The sequence below is a fragment of the Oncorhynchus masou genome, chromosome 6 (genome assembly GCF_036934945.1).
Source record: "Oncorhynchus masou masou isolate Uvic2021 chromosome 6, UVic_Omas_1.1, whole genome shotgun sequence".
In the NCBI taxonomy this organism is placed as follows: Eukaryota; Metazoa; Chordata; class Actinopteri; order Salmoniformes; family Salmonidae; genus Oncorhynchus; species Oncorhynchus masou.
Genome location: NC_088217.1, coordinates 49848973 through 49869853, shown reverse-complemented (window position 1 = coordinate 49869853; position 20881 = coordinate 49848973). Strand labels below are relative to the sequence as shown.

At 45.9% G+C, this 20881-nt stretch overlaps 1 protein-coding gene across 1 annotated transcript in view; it reads right to left on the bottom strand.

Moving 5' to 3' along the window:
* Positions 1–20881, bottom strand: part of LOC135542205 (forkhead box protein J3-like) — an 87683-nt gene that overhangs the window by 50832 nt on the left and 15970 nt on the right. The window contains exon 2 of the mRNA XM_064968991.1: positions 8486–8942. Within this exon, the coding sequence (XP_064825063.1) occupies positions 8486–8809 (324 nt within the window). The 5' untranslated portion in view covers positions 8810–8942. The remainder of the gene's footprint in view (positions 1–8485; positions 8943–20881) is intronic.

Sequence of the window (20881 nt, the reverse complement as noted above, 5' to 3'; positions counted from 1 at the left end):
TCAGAACATCTGCTATCTGGATTTGGGTAAAGGAGAACCTGGAGAGGCTTGGGCGAGTAGCTGCGGAGGGGGGGCGGAGCTGTTGGCCGAGGTTGGAGCAGCCAGGCGGAAGGCATGGCCAGCTGTTGAGAAATGCTTGTTGAAGTTTTCGATAATCATGGATTTATTGGTGGTGACCGTGTTACCTAGCCTCAGTGCAGTGGGCAGCTGGGAGGTGCTGCTCTTGTTCTCCATGGAATTCAGTGTCCCAGAACTTTTTGGAGTTGGAGCTACAGGATGCAAATTTCTGCCTGAAGAAGCTGGCCTTAGCTTTCCTGACTGAGTGTATTGGTTCCTGACTTCCCTGAACAGTTGCATATCACGGGGACTATTCGATGCTATTGCAGTCCGCCACAGGATGTTTTTGTGCTGGTCGAGGGCAGTCAGGTCTGGAGTGAACCAAGGGCTATATCTGTTCTTAGTTCTGCATTTTTTGAACAGAGCATGCTTATCTAAAATGGTGAGGAAGTTACTTTTAAAGAATAACCAGGCATCCTCAACTGACGGGATGAGGTCAATGTCCTTCCAGGATACCCGGGCCAGGTCGATTAGAAAGGCCTGCTCACAGAAGTGTTTTAGGGAGCGTTTGACAGTGATGAGGGGTGGTCGTTTGACTGCGGCTCCGTAGCGGATACAGGCAATGAGGCAGTGATCGCTGAGATCCTGGTTGAAGACAGCGGAGGTGTATTTGGAGGGCCGGTTGGACAGGATGACGTCTATGAGGGTGCCCTTGTTTAGAGATTTAGGGTTGTATCTGGTGGGTTCCTTGATGATTTGTGTGAGATTGATGGCATCTAGCTTAGATTGTAGGACTGCCGGGGTGTTAAGCATATCCCAGTTTAGGTCACCTAACAGAACAAACTCTGAAGCTAGATGGGGGGCGATCAATTCACAAATGGTGTCCAGGGCACAGCTGGGAGCTGAGGGAGGTCGGTAGCAGGCGGCAACAGTGAGAGACTTATTTCTGGAGAGAGTAATTTTTAAGATTAGTAGTTCGAACTGTTTGGGTATGGACCTGGAAAGTATGACATTACTTTGCAGGCTCTCTCTGCACTAGACTGCAACTCCTCCCCCTCTGGCAGTTCTATCTTCACGGAAAATGTTATAGTTGGGTATGGAAATCTCAGAATTTTTGGTGGCCTTCCTGAGCCAGGATTCAGACACGGCAAGGACATCAGGGTTAGCAGAGTGTGCTAAAGCAGTGAGTAAAACAAACTTAGGGAGGAGGCTTCTGATGTTGACATGCATGAAACCAAGGCTTCTTCGATCACAGAAGTCAACAAATGAGGGTGCCTGGGGACATGCAGGGCCTGGGTTTACCTCCACATCACCCGCGGAACAGAGGAGGAGTAGTATGAGGGTGCGGCTAAAGGCTATCAAAACTGGTCGCCTGGAGCGGTGGGGACAGAGAATAAAAGGAGCAGATTTCTGGGCATGGAAGAATATATATTCAGGGCATAATGCGCAGACAGGGGTATGGTGGGGTGCGGGTACAGTGGAGGTAAGCCCAGGCATTGGGTGATGAGAGAGGTTGCATCTCTGGACATGCTGGTTGTAATGAGTGAGGTCACCGCATGTGTGGGAGGTGGGAAAAAGGGGGTATCAGGGGTATGAAGAGTGGAACTAGGGGCTCCATTGTAAACTAAAACAATGATAACTAACCTGAACAGTATACAAGGCATATTGACATTTGAAAGACACATACAGGGAGGCATACAGTAATCACCTGTGTTGAATTGGGAGAGCTAGCTAAAACAGTAGGTGAGACAACAGCTAATCAGCTAGCACAACAACAGCAGGTAAAATGGCGTCGACTAGGCAGGGAGGGTCGGATTAACTACACACAGAGACTGAGTGCGGCTGGGGCCGACAGATAAAACATAAACAAGCAGAATGGAGTACCGTGATTAATGGACAGTCCAGCATGCATCAGCTATGAAGCCAGGTGATCAGTGTCCAGGGGGCAGCGGTGGATGGGGCAGGAAAGCTGGACTGGCGAGTATTATCCAGGTAAATAAAAACTGGCTGGCTGTGCAGAAGGTAAAGCCGCTAGCAGTGGCTAACCATGGCTAAATAGCTTGTAGCTAGTTAGCTTCTGGAGGTTCTTGAATGTGTTCTAAAAATTAAAAATAACAGCAGATTCCGTATCACATTGGGTGAGGCAGGTTACCGGGAGGTATAATCAAATTAAAAATCGAAAAGATTTCGAAAAGAGATTGAAAGTAAATATGGGTCCAGTGAGTAACATCAAGTCCTATGAGTGTCATCTGATGAAGATCAAAGGTTAGTGATGAATTTCTCTTTCTGCTTTTTGTGACTTATCTGTTTGGCTGGAAAAATGGCAGTGTTTTTCTGTGACTAGGTGCTGACCTAACATAATCGTAAAGCCTTTTTGAAATCGGACACTGTGGGATTAACAACAAGTTTGTCTTTAAAATGGTGTATAATACTTGTATGTTTGAGGAATTGTAATTATGATATTTGTTTGAATTTGGCGCCCTGCACTTTCACTGGCAGTTGTCAAATTGATCCCGTTAACAGGATTTCAGCCGTAAGACGTTTAAGGGCCATCAAGCCAATAACTATAAAAACAAAGATGATGAACTATAGGCTACAGGACTAGAAAATGTTGGTGAGCATCCACAAGAAAGTTCATCGTTCTACAGTCCTGCACCGGTCGACTGATCAACACATCCTATTACATGTTGCCGATTCAAAAAGGTGCCAAAAAGACCATTCATGGCATTTAACACACTGGTTCAGACCATTCAGTGTGTGTTTGTCATAGTGACAACTGAAAATAATACTTCAATGTACATGTAGGCCTAAGGAAAAATAATATATATAGTAACTTGTATTTAAAAATTACATTTTTATTTTATGTCGCAATTCAACCCAAAAAAACTATTTAGGATGGGCTAAACTTTACAGCATGCCATTGCCCAAGTGGATTGCAAGTGATTTCCATTTTTCTAACGGTTGTCAATTCTTTCACTGTGCTCATCTAGGCTGTTGCAGTGTTATCATAAATGGACAAAAGTGATCACACCAATGCACTTTGTCCTCAACTTTCCCCGACATGCCTTTTATATGCTGTAGGCCTGTTTTACATTCAGCAAATTAGTAAAAGTAAGCATGCTTCTTTCCCCAAAATAGGCCATTAGGCTTAGATTATGAAAAAAGTACCAAATAAAAAAAATGTCCTATAGCTTTGGTAGCCTATAGCTTTCATGGAATATCACGAAGAGATGACTGGCCTATTATCAGAGAGGCTTGCGTAGCCTAGAGCCTGTTGAGCACAGGAACAGCTGTAACAGAGGCTTGTGATGTGTAGCTGAGGTAAGAAACTACATTTTAGTTACCTATATTAGGCTTATATTAGCCCATTCATTAGCTAAATACACTGCTCAAAATAAAAGGTAACACTTAAACACCACAATGTAACTCCAAGTCAATCACACTTCTGTGAAATCAAACTGTCCACTTCAGAAGTAACACTGACTGACAATAAATTTGGAAATAGGTGGAAATTTGGTGGAAATAGGCAATTAGCAAGACACCCCCAATAAAGGAGTGGTTCTGCAGATGGGGACCACAGACCACTTCTCAGTTCCTATGCTTCCTGGCTGATGTTTTGGTCACTTTTGAATGCTGGCGGTGCTTTCACTCTCGTGGTAGCATGAGACGGAGTCTACAACCCACACAAGTGGCTCAGGTAGTGCAGCTCATCCAGGATGGCACATCAATGCAAGCTGTGGCAAGAAGGTTTGCTGTGTCTGTCAGCGTAGTGTCCAGAGCATGGAGGCGCTACCAGGAGACAGACCAGTACATCAGGAGACGTGGAGGAGTCCGTAGGAGGGCAACAACCCAGCAGCAGGACTGCTACCTCGGCCTTTGTGCAAGGAGGAGCACTGCCAGAGCCCTGCAAAATGACCTCCAGCAGGCCACAAATGTGCACGTGTCTGCTCAAACGGTCAGAAACAGACTCCATGAGGGAGGTATGAGGGCCCGACGTGCTTACAGCCCAACACCGTGCAGGACGTTTGGCATTTGCCAGAGAACACCAAGATTGGCAAATTCGCCGCTGACGCCCTGTGCTCTTCACAGATGAAAGCAGGTTCACACTGAGCACGTGACAGAGTCTGGAGACGCCATGGAGAACGTTCTGCTGCCTGCAACATCCTCCAGCATGACCGGTTTGGCGGTGGGTCAGTCATGGTGTGGGGTGGCATTTCTTTGGGGGGGGCCGCACAGCCCTCCATGTGCTCGCCAGAGCCCTCCATGTGCTCGCCCTCCATGTGCTCGCCATTAGGTACAGAGATGAGCTCCTCAGACCCCTTGTGAGACCATATGCTGGTGCAGTTGGCCCTGGGTTCCTCCTAATGCAAGACAATGCTAGACCTCATGTGGCTGGAGTGTGTCAGCAGATCCTGCAAGAGAAAAGCATTGATGCTATGGACTGGCCCGCCCGTTCCCCAGACCTGAATCCAATTGAGCACATCTGGGACATCATGTCTCGCTCCATCCACCAACGCCACGTTGCACCACAGACTGTCCAGGAGTTGGCGGATGCTTTAGTCCAGGTCTGGGAGGAGATCCCTCAGGAGACCATCCGCCACCTCATCAGGAGCATGCCCAGGCGTTGTAGGGAGGTCATACATGCACGTGGAGGCCACACACACACACACTACTGAGCCTCATTGACTTGTTTTAAGGACATTACATCAAAGTTGGATCAGCCTGTAGTGTGGTTTTCCACTTTAATTTTGAGTGTGACTCCAAATCCAGACCTCCATGGGTTGATACATTTGATTTCTATTGATAATTTGTGCGATTTTGTTGTCAGCACATTCAACTAAGTACAGAGAAAGGTATTTAATAAGAATATTTCATTCATTCAGATCTAGGATGTGTTATTTTAGTGTTCCCTTTATTTTTTTGAGCAGTGCATATTAGGACAATATTTACCTGTCAAAGTGCAAGGGAAGAAAAATAAAAAATAAAATAAAAGTTCCTCCAGGCTAAGATCTGTGGTCCCTGGGAACGCAAAGTTCCACTAGTGATTATGCATAGGGCTATGTTTTTAGACAACTGCTGCTATACCTGGGCTACAACAGGGCGACGAGGAATTTATTAGTCATCTAGTGAATACACAATTATTGTCCATAGGTTGTAAACTGCAGTGACGTAGCAACGAGTTTGGGTATATTCTTGACAGTTTCGAAGGACAAGGTACCATAGCAGGCCACTCATACGGTGTATTTTATCAGTTAAGATAATAATTGCCTAAAGTAGGCATACTAACTTCCCCTTTCCATCTCCCTGCCCGTTCTTAATGCTGTAGCCTATATTACATGCAGTAATCAAGCGCAAATCTCTCCAATAGGCTATGAGGTAAAAAACTACATTTGAAATAAGTGTCCAAGAAGCTTTTGTAGTCTGGCTTTTCCTGGGACTCCAGGAATAACCATGGCAGCGGCGAGGCCAGGTGCAGAATTGTGCAACAGAACAAAGACAGGCTGGAGATGTAATCTACAGCCTAAGTATAAGTGTAGGCATATTAGACCAGAATTCATATAAGCTCAATGTTAGGCTTAATACCGCAGTGAATATATCCAGTCAATTTACACAGCGAAATAAAACACTAGGTAACGAAATCATAGGTAGCTACATTATGTGCCTCCAGAGGCTGCGCTGAGTGCGCTCCCTACCAGTCCAGGGGTACGCAGCTGGAAAAGCTACCATACGTTACAATACAATGAAGAATGTTATTGTTTTCAAGTCAGTATAAAACTCTAGGCTGGAAACTGCAGTGAATAGCCTACGCAATTTGGATAACTGCTCAGATGCCTGGTGTTTTGAACACATCCCGGTATTCATTTCAAAAGAACTGCAACGAGACTGACTGATTGGGCAACCATTAATATCAGTTACAGGTTTCCCCCCCTAGCAGTTTACAAGGTTCAGGCACATAAGGCCCAGAAATATGTGGTATTTTGTCAGGATGTTTCGGCTAACGGAAATGTGCTAATGTAGGAATTTCTAGTGACGCGCATATGAATTATGATAATGCATGAGCACGGAGGAAGTCGTATCCATAGTCTCCACGTTTGGCTTCAGTGTCCGTTCGAAAAAAGTTATATTAGGTGTATACATAGCATATTCTCAGGACTATCAGTGGGCTAATTGAATTAAACGCTGTTGCTCCTGTGATTACCATGTTTCACCATCATCTAAAAAGACTTGGTCTTCGAAAATGTAAATCATTAATGAACAGACTGCAAAACATGCATCGTGATACCACATTTTTCACATCACAGCCTCAATAGTCAACCTAAACACATTTCATCACCATACAGTACTTCCTTTTACCCATGTTCAAACTGTGTAGGCTAACAATGTGTTTTGTTTGTCATTTAGCAGATGCTCTTATCCAGAGCAATTTACAGGAGCAATTACGATTAAGTGCTTTTCTCAAGTGTACAGACAGATTTAACCTAGACAGCTCGGGATTCAAACCAGCAACCTTTTGGTTACTGGCCCAATCTCTTAACTGCAAGGTTACCACCCAGCCCACAATCCACCACTCCTTAGTAACCTCTGCAATGTCAACAGTAAGCATGTCAGTCTCTCTTGGCTCAAAGTAGAGGAGAGATTGAAATTAACACCCGAGTCGTCGCCAATAACTGACTGACTCATCAAATACCTATTTTTTCTAACTAAAACTGACGATAATGAGATGCCTCGAAAAAGAACTCCAATAACTTTTACAAATTTTAGTTGACAAAAGTGTGACGAGACGAGAATTCCACGTGAGCCTGCGGGACATTTAATTTGACAAGAATCTCCATTTCATCCGTTTTGTCAAATCCTAAACATGTACAATATTTAATGCAATGCATCGGCACCTTTCAGTCGTGTGGTCTGATCGAGCGGATCTGCCCGGCTCTCCCTCACAGCTCCCAGGTGGTCACTTCAGTCACTTGTCAATCTTTTAAACTGATGCGAATCCAAGGACACTTGACTTGCAACTAACCTCAACAAGAAACAATGTTTACGCTCTTGTACTTTCATGTAGGCTATTTTTTGCTTTGATCACATCAGAAGCTCTATTTTCCCATGTGTGCTGCTATTCACTCATCAGTGTTGCCGCTGCCACGCCACAGTCCGCAAATGAGAGTTGTGGTTGCTTTTTTCCTATGGGAAGAACAAAATGCTATTTGTTGAATATTAGGAGTACAGTAATACGTCTGGCATTTTTGGAAAGATTCCATTTTCCCACTTTCAAAGGAAACCACTGTTATTTACCCCCTTGTTATTTACCTCCCTTGACTGTTATGATGGTGTGTGGGGGGGAATCAAAGCTGTAAATTGTTTAACCTTAAGCCAAGGCTTTAAATCCTATATAGCTAATTATGGCTGGCATTTGGTTACAATCTGCCACAATATCAATGTGGTCAGCTAAGGTTTAGGAGGGTTAGTTGGAAATGGCTATCTGAATATGAACATAATGGAAGTTGGGGGAACCCTACATATTCATTATTTCACCTAGACAAATCTATACAGAACAATGATCATATTAATCTTAAATGACTCAAGCAAACAGCAAAATTACCTTTAAACCCCCCCCCAAAAAAAACAACCTAGTTATGACAAATGTAGTAAAGTATTTTTGTCTAATATATTTGTTTTTTTTTGCACCGGACCAGAGGAAGACAAGCTGTCGCCACTGGCGTCGGCTAATGGGGATCCCACTAAAATCTCAATCTAAAATCTAAGACATTGCATATCAACATGGTTGATATGAAGCCAAATCAACCCATTTAATGCTGGATACTTTCTTATCCCCACCCCACATAGACGCACACAGGAAATGGGCTGCATACATCATGTCTGACTGCAATAAACCAGTGCCGCACAGCCTACTTCCTATAAATGTCTACTGATTGGAAAACTCATTCTTGTATCACTTTCCATCTGGGCTCTTTAAAAGGCAATCAGCATAGCTTCATCTGTGTTGATCATGTGCTCCTTGAGATGATGACACAGCACAGGCTCTCTCCTACACAACGGCCTTCTCCCTATCAAGGCATCTGCAATGAATAATACCACCCATGAATGAGTTATTTAGTCTTTGTTTGCTCAGATCGGGACATCTCTGAATATTAATCCAGAATTTTACACTTCACAGTTCTCGCAGGGCTGCTCCTATTTTTATTTTATTTTTTCATTCAAAAGATGTACAGCTCGCTTTGAGCTTTACGGGAAATTACAGTGTGATGCTTGTTATGAATGACATTGAGCTTTCACGTCCAACTCGATGTCTACAAAACTAGCATTAGCATTCCAAAACCACACACACACACACACACCGGGTGATGTCATCAGCTGGGAATTGACATCCTTTCTACTCCAGCTCGTCTGTCTGTCCTCTTACAGTACGTACCTTCCAGCCGCTGCCTGCCTCCCGGTAGTAGGGGAAGTTGTCACAGATCCACTGGTAGATCTCGCTCAGAGTCATCTTCTTCTTTGGCGAGCTGTTGATGGCGAAGGTGATGAGGCTGGCGTAGCTGTAGGGCGGCTTGCCGTCTTTGTGCTGCTGGACCTCCTCCTGGTCCAGCGTGGTGTTGGGGTCCAGCATGGCGTTCTTCTTGCCCATGCCCTGCCCCCCGTGGCCCCCCTGGGCATCCGCCTTCTGGATGGCAGCCCGCATGGTCAGCTGAGGCAGCCAATCCATGGAGGTCAGACTACTCTCCAGCTCCGACGTCATAGCGACGGCAGGCTGGGCTAGGCTGGGGGGGGGCGGGGGGGTGTTGATGGGTGGAAAGCAGGCCAGGTGAGGTGAGTGGAGGCTGAGGGCAAGGCTCCCCCAGCTCAGCTGTCGAGCGGTCTCTGAGTGAGGCCTAGAAGATAAGACAGGCAGGGTTCAGTCCAACTACACACATTTTGAAATTACACTTTAACAATGAGGTTAAAATTAGTATCATATTCCCTGTAGTAAAAAAGGTAAATGTCTGATTGGTTTTAGGTACTTTCAAAACATATGGATGCTTCCCGTTTTACAGGATACTAGATAAACAGGTAGGTTTGATTGACTCAGCCTGGCCTTAAATCCACATACTGGTAGTCAAAGCTGTGCCACAGATTTTGTTAAAGAGATGGTTCACAATACCACACAAGGCTGTCTGACACACACTCCATAATCCCAATCCCAGGCAAGCACACAGGAACTCAAGTCCAGGAGCCAGCAGCATCCCACTGGCTTGCTTCTGAAGCTAAGCAGGGTTGGTCCTTGTCAGTCCCTGGATGGGAGACCAGATGCTGCTGGAAGTAGAGGTGGAGGGCCAGGAGGAAGCACCCTTTCTTCTGGTATTAAAAAAATAATAATTACAATGCCCCAGGGCAGTGATTGGGGACATTGCCCCTGTGTAGGGCGCCGTCTTTCGGATGGGGCGTTAAATGTCTGTCCTGACTCTGGTCGCTTAAGATTCAATGGCACTTATCATAAGAGTAGGGGTGTTAACCCCGGTGTCCTGGCTAAATTCCCAATCTGGCCTTCATACCATCATGGTCACCTTATGATCCCTAGTTTAAAATTGGCTCATTCATCCCTCTCCCCTGTAACTATTCCCCAGGCCGTTGCTGTAAATGAGAATGTGTTCGGTCAACTTACCTGTTAAAATAAAAAGATATCCCACCACCCCTGCAAGTTAGCACATTCACTCACCCTGCTGCCCATAGAGCTGACGGAGTTAAATACTAGAGGGAGAATTGTTTTCACAACTGCCAGCCAAATGGGGGAATGGCTCAGGAGGAATTCTGACTGCAGGCTAGTAAACCCTCCTCCCCCAGGCGGAGCCTCTGCCGTAAACAACCAGCCCTGTGTCATCATGCCAGCCGTCCTAGCCTATGCTCGGCCCTTTGTATCCGCCTTGATTTGCACACAAACAGCCCCTCTCGCTGGGCTCGATGCCCTCTCTGGCTTAAAATAGCAGCAGAAGAGAGGGGCCTAAAGTTACAGGCATAGCTAGGTGAAGGCAGGCAGCCATGCAAAACAAGCCCCCTGTAAAGGACTGACACTGCACGATGGTGGGGGAGACAGAGAGGAATCTCCACTGTGTGTGTGTGTGTGTGTTGCTCACACGCCCACCCTGCTGTAATAAATACCTCCCAGACCTCGGAGGGTTTGAGGAGCAGCAGGAATGCCCTTCAAAGAGACAAGGCTATACGCTGCAGCAAGTCACTGACTGGAGCCTCAGCCTAGTGGTAACTAAGACCCTGATCTGTGAGAGGAGACGTAGTAGCAGCACTTATGCAAGCTCACTGCTGCTTTATTACCTGAAACGACCAAATGCCACAGTGGCTCTGGAGGCACCCTTTTAAATTGAAATTAAAAAGGTGAGTCACGTCCTGCTAATGAGTCATTTTCCACTTTAAAAGAGATAGCAGGGTAACCAACCCTCTGCTAGATCAAATTAAAACACACTATTCTCATTATCTTTATGTACCATTGAAAATACAAATCTCTAATTGTTCTACCACCAATTACATTGTAACACAAGCCACAATACCCTGAAATACAACTAGCAGACTTTCCCCTGCAGCTCTCACTCGGTGTGTCTGTAGCTGGTTCTAACCTGTGGCTCAGCAGCAGTGATCCGCTGCATCCTTACAAAAGGATGATGAAGCAGGGCTAGGATGCAGCCAGACCCCGTTAGCTTGCCATGAGGCCAGCAAGCTGACAGACGGCAGGTTGGTGAGTGGCTCCACCCGCAACACTTAGGCGAACGCCATTTGACCATATGCTAATGATCCAGATGTTTCAGAATCTGCAGGGCCGATCGTCTTACATTGGCGAACCCTGGCTGGGGCAGGAATGATGAAGAGCGACAGCAGCGCCTCTGCCTTCATCAGGCCAAGGCTCTGTGAGAAGCAGCCAAGGGCAGGACCATCCAGAGGCCAGAGAGTTCAGGCCCCGACACTTAGGAGACCCAGGGAGGAGATTACCACTCCACACATGGAACCGCTTTGATCCGGCTGAGTCTGTCACTGTCGCTTTCACAAACCAGGGTTTTTCCTCAACTGTAATTTGTTTTGAGTGTGGTGCTCTGGGGCACATTTTACAACAGAGGAATAAACGCCTCGTCAAATTCATTTCTATTCAGTGGCGCTTGAAGGGTTTTATCCCCCTCAGATTAATGGCAGATTTGGTATTGAAATATCTTAATCCAACAAGTTCCCTACCTTTTTATTACGCAGAGCACCGACAGTGATTCAGTCATGCCTCACTGTCAATAAGTCTGATGTGGCTCAAACACAGTGCAGCCATTGCGTAGTGCCAAACCCTTTTGTCTATAGGCGTCATCCTCTGAGGCAACAGGGTGACTAGTGAAGGAGCCTGCCGTCCTCGCCATACCGTCACAGTAGATGACACCTTCACGGTCTTGAGACGGAGCGGAAAGAAGAGGGTTTGAAACTCACCCCTTCCCATCGTCTGCTGCATAGCCTTACACTTGGCAAGCCGTCGTTTCAGTACCTGCTTATAGTTCCATATAGGCTACATTTCCTAGTGCCTAATGCTTACCACGTTCTCTTTACCAAGCTATAGAAACCTGTAGATATCCTGAATCATTCCCTATCCCGGAGAAAGGGATATCCAGACTCTACATTCTCAGTCACACTTATAGACGCAAAACTCTTGATAGGAATACTGGTCTGGTACCTTCTAATGCACTTATCTGCAATGAATTCCCCCCCATGCATCTGTCACACTTAACACCTCAGCACAGCATGTCTGCCTGGCTACACAAGACCATGAGACCATGGCCATGATAGTGCTGCACATCTCCTTAAGACCCAACACAGTCACCGGTAGTCAAAAACTCAACAGTAAATATTTACACCACTGGTGATTAAATGCTGCCCCTGAGCATGTTAGAGAGAGTACAGATAAACTAAGACGAGAAAGAGAAAAGCCTTCGGTTACAAGCGATATCTTCCTGTAGTGTGAGGGATGGCAGGTAGCCTAGCAGTTAACAGCACTGAGCCAGTAACCGAAGAAGAGCAGACTCTGTGAAACATCTGTTGATGTGCCCTTGAGCAAGGCACTTAACCCTAATTGCACCTGTAAGTCACGCTGGATAAGAGAGTCTGTTAAATGACTCAAAAAAAAAAAAGTAATGTAACTTGGCGAAAGAGACGGGAATGGCTCAGCGAGTCCCCCTCTGCTACGCCTGAAGATCTGGCACACACCTCACAAGTGTGATGTAACCTGGTAACAAGCTTTTGGTATCATCTTCACTCTCAACCGAAACCCAGGCCATACCTTCTATATCAACAGCCTTATTCCACTGCTTGAAAAGCCCTTGTTTTCTTAGAACCCCGCTCACCTGTCTGTCACTCAAAAGGGAGATTCCTCACTTTTTCCCCAGTCCTGGAAGCAAACGGCTTATTGGAAGAGTTATTTTTGGAAGAACACGGCTGGCCATTGTGATTGGAATGCTCACGTTTGTAATCGTGTCGTGTGTACACCCCCAAGGGGGTTTCATCTTCATTAAAAAAAAAAATCAAGTAGGTAATGGCAGTGCCAAGGCAACGACTTTTAATTTCAATCTTCCTTCTCAATTAAAGGCTTAATGGTGCCGTTGAAACCACCGCCAGGAAGAGAGGGAGCATTAATAACCCAATCCTTACTTGCATTTTTTAGGATGTGTCAATTATCGCTTCACTGCTCAAACTGCTGAGCACATTGTTCAGCTTATTGTAGCCCGCAGCCAAGCTGGGCTCAGAGACAGGGCCTGTGTTTGCAGATAGTTGCTAACTATGCATTTGGAGTTCTGTTTCAGTGTTGGGAACCGGTCTATTTAATTGGTTGGGTTTGGTGGTTATGTGAAGCAGTCTATGGTATACTGTAGGGGAAGTGGGTTCTCTCGGTTCACCTGCTCCCACCTCGCCAGTGACTTAACACCATACTCCATAACTATTCTGCCAATCAGTGGAGATTGCCACCATGCTGTGTGTATGAGGCAGTTTAAAGCCTTAGTTTCTGAAATGTTTGGATTTATGTACCCATTGATTCTTAAAAGAATATAACTTGCAAATACCTCATGACCAAGCAAAATTTACTCCAATGTTTGTGAACAAAGTAAATGTAAACAAACACTAACCTCAACACACAGGTAAAACGTTAATATCATGGATGGCCAGTCTTCGCAGCCACGGCGCTGAATGAATTTGAGAGCGGTTGCTTTTCTCCCACCCCTCAGCTTCTTACCAAAACAGAAGTGAAGTGATCATTTCAATTCAGGACAAAAGCTTTAAAAAAAAAAAACACTACACATATCCAGGTCGGAAGAGACTCATCTTTGCCCGCTTGCCCTTTTCATGCCATGTTGACATGAACAACTTGGCTCTTGTTGCACTGAGCAAAAACATACTAGTGGGGGTGCTCGAAGCACTCAGCATCAAACCAACCAGAGTATAATAGTCCGCATGGATGTGCATGTCTGTCTACATAAGCCGTAGCAGGCAGCTGACACCAGGCCAGCCAATACAGTCGGAGTTGGATGAGGCCCAGCCATGCAGCTTCAGCCTCAAGGCTGTCATGAGGTTACAGCGCAGACAGACTGTGACCCCCCCCCCACCCCACATCAAGACCTGGTCAAACAGACACCAGGGGTCGCGTTAACGCCGATTGTGATTTTTCAGGCGTAAGAAATACCTTGCTGGGTATTGTAAACAGATGGTTATTGTAAATGGTTATTGTAATCTCTGCTCAGAATCAGACTCATTTTAAACTTCAGTTGCACTTCTGCACTTGAATGAGAATTCAGGAACTGGCATTCTATCAGCAGACAGCGCTCTGACTGATGTGGAGCTACTTTTCTCTGGTATTTATCCTCTTGTAGCCTACTTTTCTCCGGTAAAATGCGAGCTCAACTTCAAGCAAAACATTCGGAAAATGTAGCCGGCTGCATTCGCTCCATGATAAACAGACATAGGATGGCCGTGCATTGTACTAACGTAGTGTCTGAGAATGTAAACTATAGCTGTACGCCCCTGATCACTATTGAAGAAACAAAACAACAACAAAAAATCATAAAAACGCAGTTGAAACGGGGTTTAAAGACGCAGATTTCTGGACGGTCTGTTTTGAAACAGCAGACGTAAGGAAAGCTAACACGACCCCCTGGGTACTTGAAAACAAGAGAAAAAGGATTCTGAATGGAAGCTGCAGTAATTACGCCGTTTGGGGATATTAGAAATTAGCAGTCTGCAGCAGGTCCTCACACACACACACACAAAAAAAAGCACATACAGCATTCCAGTAATTCAATAAGCCTTTCCAATGAATTACACCAGTGATCAGGAGGGGTTTGTGTTTCTGTCCCTAACAGCTTGGCTGGGAGGTGGCCTTTGTGTAGGGAGCGGTGGGGGTGCCCTGACACCGACCATGCAAACCCAATTACCCTGGTCCCTGGGCCTGAGGGCCTGCATTAACACTCTCCCCCGGGGAGCTCGACTCCACGCCAGCCTGGCAGCCGGAGCGGCAGACAGAGAGACAGACAGGACACAGAGAAAGACAGACAGGACAGAGAGGGGCTGCTGCTGAATCCCAAATAGACCACTTAAGGGACTGGCAGGAGGACTGTTTTGGTGGCATTCTTGAGCCTTTCCCCTCATCAGCATTCCCCAGATCCCATCCTATAGGCCACAATTAAATTCCAGGCACTGGGGTAAGGAGGGAGGCGCTGGCACTGCCTCTGGACCAGATATGATTGGCTCCAGTGTCACATCAGTAGAGATACAGCAAACTCACAATCAGGAAGTTCTCCTGCAATTTAAAAAAACGCATGGACTCTGCCGGAATAAGCCGCTTCGTCTTGACATGGAGTTCCAGCACCACGTTGTGCATTTGGAAATCCCATATCACCACCTTCACAAATAACGGTGCACAAGCGCTCTTCCTCGCGGCAACTGAAACGTTAAATAACGAAAACAAGCTGAAGTTGCCAAAGCGTGAGTCGAAGGAATTACCTGGGTGGGCAGAGAACGCTCAGAAATCACATCACAGGAATAATGTCCTGAGTTTCAAAATGGAGACAGGGTTCAGGCTAGGCAGCACACAAGGTTGTGGAAAGACGGAGAGTGATACTAGCGCAACATATAGCTACAACACTAGTCAGGCCTATTTAGTGCTTCAAATATAAATACAACGCCATTCTAATTGGGAGAATAAGGCACTTTGGTTCAGTCGTTAGAGGTTCTCGTCACGTAAGCCGAAAAATTGTCTTCACCTGGGATGGCATTAACATTTGAGTTTAAAATTAAAACCGCTTTGCTTTTTAATCAATATCCACTCTCTCAGAAATAATGAACAGCTTATTATAAGAGTTCACTGCCTGACGGAACTGGTTGGTGTTGAAGAGCTGCTCTTTGACTCCCCGAGTTCCATTTCAGCGTTTTACTGCACCTCCCTCCAGGCACCACCACCTCCCTCCCATCCCTCTTTAAAAATAAATAAATAAAGCATGACTGTACCCTCTACCCTGCATGAGATAACGCCGCCCAGTAGCCAGTGGAAAAGCGCATGCAGCACAGCCCACAAACTGATAGACACACAAAAATAGTATGGAACAGACTGCAGCATTCGAGACAGTAATTGACTAAGATAAAGCTTATGCTAGAGTGACCATGCACAATAAGAGCATGATGGGCATTCATGGCACATCGCAAAGGGGCTGGCTGGGCCACCCGTCATAAAACCGTGCCCTTTCCCTGGAACGATAATGCCTCTGCATTTGTCGTTGCACAATAACAGCGGAGATTAGAGGATTAAGTCACAGGTCAATAGTTTCATCTTTTGTTGGAGCGTCAGCTTAGCCTCTGCTCAGACAGCGTAGCCATTTGGCGCAGGGCAGGCAGGCTGAGGAGGCCATCTTTGCAGAGGGCTGCTTGATGTGACGTCGGGGCGTTCTGCAGAAGTGCGCGCTAGGGGGACAACATGCCATCACTAGATCTGAGTGACCCCCCCCATCACTGGGTCACAGCCAGCACAGACAGTCCATCAGTGGCCCATATTCACTGCCAGGAGAAACAAATCATCCATTACAGAGCTCTACATTCTTCTGGAGAGCGATCCCATTCCATTTGAGAGTGAGACTGCTGCTGTGTGTTCCGTTAGCCCTAGTAAAATGAGAGAGTTGACAGAGAGTGGAGAAACCACAATCAGCTGTAGAATGGACCAGGGACACCACGAGTCAGTCACCAGGACTCAGCCATGGTCAAACCTGGTTAGAAACTCCTCAGGCATTCTCTGGAAGCCTTCCAAATCAAATCAAATTCGATTTGTCACGTGCTTTGTAAACAACAGGTGTAGATGAACTGTGAAATGGAAACTTATGGGCCCTTCCCAACAATGCAGAGAAAGGTAAAAAGATAATATTTTATTTAACAAGGAATAAATACACAATGACTTACAATAACTTAGCTATATACACACACACACACACACGGGTACCAGTACCAAATCCATGTTTTTATTGTTTATTTAACTGGGCAAGTCAGTTAAATTCCTATTTACAATGACAGCCTACACTGGCCAAACCCCGACAATGATGGGCCAATTGTGCACCGCCCTATGGGACTCCCAATCACGGCCGGATGTGATACAGCCTGGATTCGAACCAGGTACTATAGTGATGCCTCTTGCAGTGAGATGCAGTGCCTAAGAACGTTGCGCCACTCTGGAGCCCGATGTGCAGGGGTATGAGGTAATTGAGGAAGATATGAACATTAAAAAAGGCAGGGACAAAGTGACTAGGCAACAGGTTAGATAAACATTAACAGCAGCATGTGTGAGGAGTCAAAAGACTTAGTCGATCTGCATTAACCCTTTATGCACTAACTATTTAGCAGTTGGGTGGCTTGGTTCCAGACTCGGTGCATCCGTACCCCTTGCCGTGCGGCAGCAGAGAGAACAGTAGGACTTGAGCGGATGGAGTCTATAACAAGACTAGCTGGAGTAGCACGGCTTCCTGCCCTCTACCTGGCTGAGACTGAGCAACTTCAGGAGGCAGCTTCCTGGAAGCTTTAGGCCATGTGAGTGACTGAGAGTCGGAGATAGACAGGCATTCAGCATCGCCACCTGTCAACATCATCCCTCCCACACACCCTGTTCCAGGTTGCGTCAACGCGTTTGGTTTCCAAGAGACCACACTGTTTACCTGGGTGTGGAGGAGGAGAGGAGAGAAGGTAACTGTACGAGTCATTGTTGTTCTAGGCCTTTGCTGTTCAAATACCTCCAGGCAAAAGGGAATCAACATGGCATTGCTCATCAAACAGCACAATAGGGCATCACTAACCCAGAGGATTTATCATGACCAGGTATACGATTTAGATTTTAAAAAGCTCAAAGAAAGCAAAAATTATCTCCCAAAGCCAAGTGCACGATGTTCAAATGAAGCGATGGAAATTTCAGACACGCTGTCCGAACAGCCGCTGTGCAGCAGTATCAGACTGTGAAATCACCATGGGGACTGAACTCATACTGCCTGGCAGAGCCACTGCCGACACGTCGCTGATCACACATCTGATCCGAGAGATCACTCCTCCTGCTGACCAGTCCACACAGTTGGAAATGTTTTTATTTTAAATAATAATAATAATAAAAACTGAACAATACAGTGTTGCAGACAATCAAGTCTCCTGCCCAGACCTGGCTTGCTGAACTTGTTTACTTACATTGAAGCAGCAACGCAACAGAACAAAGCCACCAGCCACCACTCCCACATGGCAGCAGCTTCAGGAGAACAGCACCACAGTGTTGTGTCCAGTGACATGACTCAACACTACGGTAGCCTGGCTGTCAAGACAGACAGAGGAACTCCCTCCAGTGTTAGGACGCAGCCATAGCCAGGTGGTAATCTGAAACTGGTGTTGTCAGAGAGAAGGCAGAAGCCCATGCAGGCAGTGAGGAGAAGCATGCTTCTGCTATGGAACTCTCACTTTATGAGGGGAGGAAGGCATGGGGGCTGCTTGACAATTCCTGAATCTGGTCACTAGCGAACTGTACTCGTGGGACAGACTGGTGTGGAACGCCCTCTGCTCCTCCCATGAAACAGCTGCGTCAAGGCCGTTTGTAGACGTGTGGTAAGAAACATCTGGGAGGCGCATAAAGCAGTGGACTACACTGAGTGTGTCGTCATCATAGCCACCATATATCATTCATCCAATATTTTATGACATTATTTATTGAGCGATAAGTCTCTGGGTTGTCTAAGTGCACTACTGTGGAGATTGTACAAATTGGTCTAGTATTTTATAGAAACCGCCTAGTGAGTGCAGCCATTTCGCAGGGCTATAAGGACCTCCAGGGAAATTCCGATCAAGTCAGTGGCAGCTGATGGTTGTTCACCGCCAATCGATTTGCAAAAGCTCATCAAAAAAAAGTCTTAAGTCCTCAGTGTATTAACATTATATGACAACGGCTGAAGGCGATAAATCGTACATTGATCCAGGATCTTTACAGACAGCGCAAAGCTCATCTGCATCACGGCTCCACAGAGCTACATGTCACGACCGAACATCCAGACGTCACATGACATGCACCACTGATGGATTATCACTTTCCAAAGATCAGGTAAAAGTACCCTGCACGCTTTGTAGCAAAGTCCACAGCAAGACTAAAAGCTGTTATGTCCCTGTCCCTTACTGTAATGGCTTGGAAAACCTGAATGTACTGCAGACACATAGGAAGGGGGGGGGGAATTCTAAAACATCCAGACGAATAAAAATAAAATAAATCAAACTTTCAAAGCCCTCACAGTAATTCTCTGTGTGAAGCAATGTGCATTATTGTTGATGCTGGTTGGAAATGTAATCGCCCAAAAAACCTTTGCAGCTTCACCCGAGTGTTTTAGCACCAAAGAGAGGGAGCCACGTCAGATATCAGAGGGGCTAATGAATGTTTGAGTCGAGAGAGGAGACTTCCTATCACATCTGACATACCCCTCAACCTCCCTCACAGATTACAAAGCCTTTTTCTCCCATTCTGCTCTGGCACGCTGCTGTCGGTTGCTCACCTTACCTTCCTTTTACCCCACTTTAAAATTCCTGAGCATATCCCCATCCCCCTACACACACACACACACCACAGGCTGCGCTCATTAAAAGCAGATTTGCATGTCTGCTCCAGAGCTGTATGAGAGGAGATGAAACAAGTCCCAGTTGCTGCCTCTGCCGAGCGTCACTCATCTGACAGAGACACCTTCACTTAGGGGCCCCAGAAACAGCCAGCCAGCAGACACAGGCTCCCCTTAAAAAGGGGCCATGCACACAACACCATAGAAATAGGATTACTAATACGTCTAAGGGGGTACACACCGCCATTGTACAATACATAATATTCACAATGAGTAACAGCCATACACCGAAAATCCACGGAAGCAATATCAACCCTATATCCTGCAGGAGACACTGCGTGCGCTTCATCAATCAGAACTGTTCAGCTGAGAGGGCGAGAGACCGCCGCAATACGAGAGCTCCAAACCAGTCTCCATTGCCTCAGAGATCACATGCCCAAGACAACGATCACTTCTTATTTGTGCGTCTCAGCCTCTACGCCTGTCATTATGGTTTTATTATAGCCTAAGCATGAGAAAGCATGTGTTGGCCAAGGACAAACAGCTGTATAGGTTAATAAAACTCCCCATTGCTCTCCCGGGTCTTCGGCATGGCTTCTGTTTAACAGTGAGCGAGAAAGGAATTATACTTTAGAACCACAGCAAAGCTTCACTAGGAATTCTACAACAAAATTGACTAAGACTGCAATTGATATAGCAGGATTATTAAAACAAGGAAAGCCAGAGTGTAGAAGGCCTTGGAGTTCAAATCAAATTCTGTTCGGGGGGGGGGGGGGGGTGCAGGCTATGGATATTGTGAAACAGCCATGGAGGACATGTCTGTCAGATAACAAGCACGTGAATACATTATTATTTTTTTGACGATTCAAAAACAGATTAAATGCACAACACTATACTGCTTTAAGTTCTCTGCCAAGATGGCTGGGAAGATGAGAAATGTGAGAGAATTCTTGCAAAGGATAGGACAATGACAAACAAATTGCGTTGAACACCGCTATGCTATACAATCCTCACCAATTCATGGTTATCAGAAAACAGAACACGCGTACGCTCACAAACTAGGCTAATGACGAGACAGATTCGGAGAAGCTGATAGCGGACAGCATGAAGAAATGTATCATATGACCATTTACTGCAATTTTATTTTAAAAATTAAAAAATATTTCTCCGAAAGAGGTTCCTGGTTCCCCCTCAGCCTCCTCCATATGAGGCGCTTTTGTTAGAGATGACTCACTTGGCGAAAGTGGTGAGTCATGTGGTATGCAACATGACTCACTGGTTCAGAGGAGCTGTAGTGCAGCAGAGCAGACTGCTGACCTACAGAGCCTGTCCACAGGAGCTTCAACGTATTAACAGTTCCAAGATCATGCCACTTACAGACCCAAACACTTATCGAATAGCCACACACACAATCATACTGAATGTATTCTGCATGTAGACTCCATCTACTGAATACAGTTCCTGGCTCTCATGACTGTGTGAATTTCTAAACATTTGTTCGCACTACAGTGGTGTGTATCACATTTTTGGGGGATTAATATTCAATTATCCATGAGTTTTGAAATACACTACTCAAAAAAAATAAAGGGAACACTGAAACAACACAATGTAACTCCAAGTCAATCACACTTCTGTGAAATCAAACCTGTCCTCTTCAGAAGCAACACTGACAATAAATTTCACATGCTGTTGTGCAAATG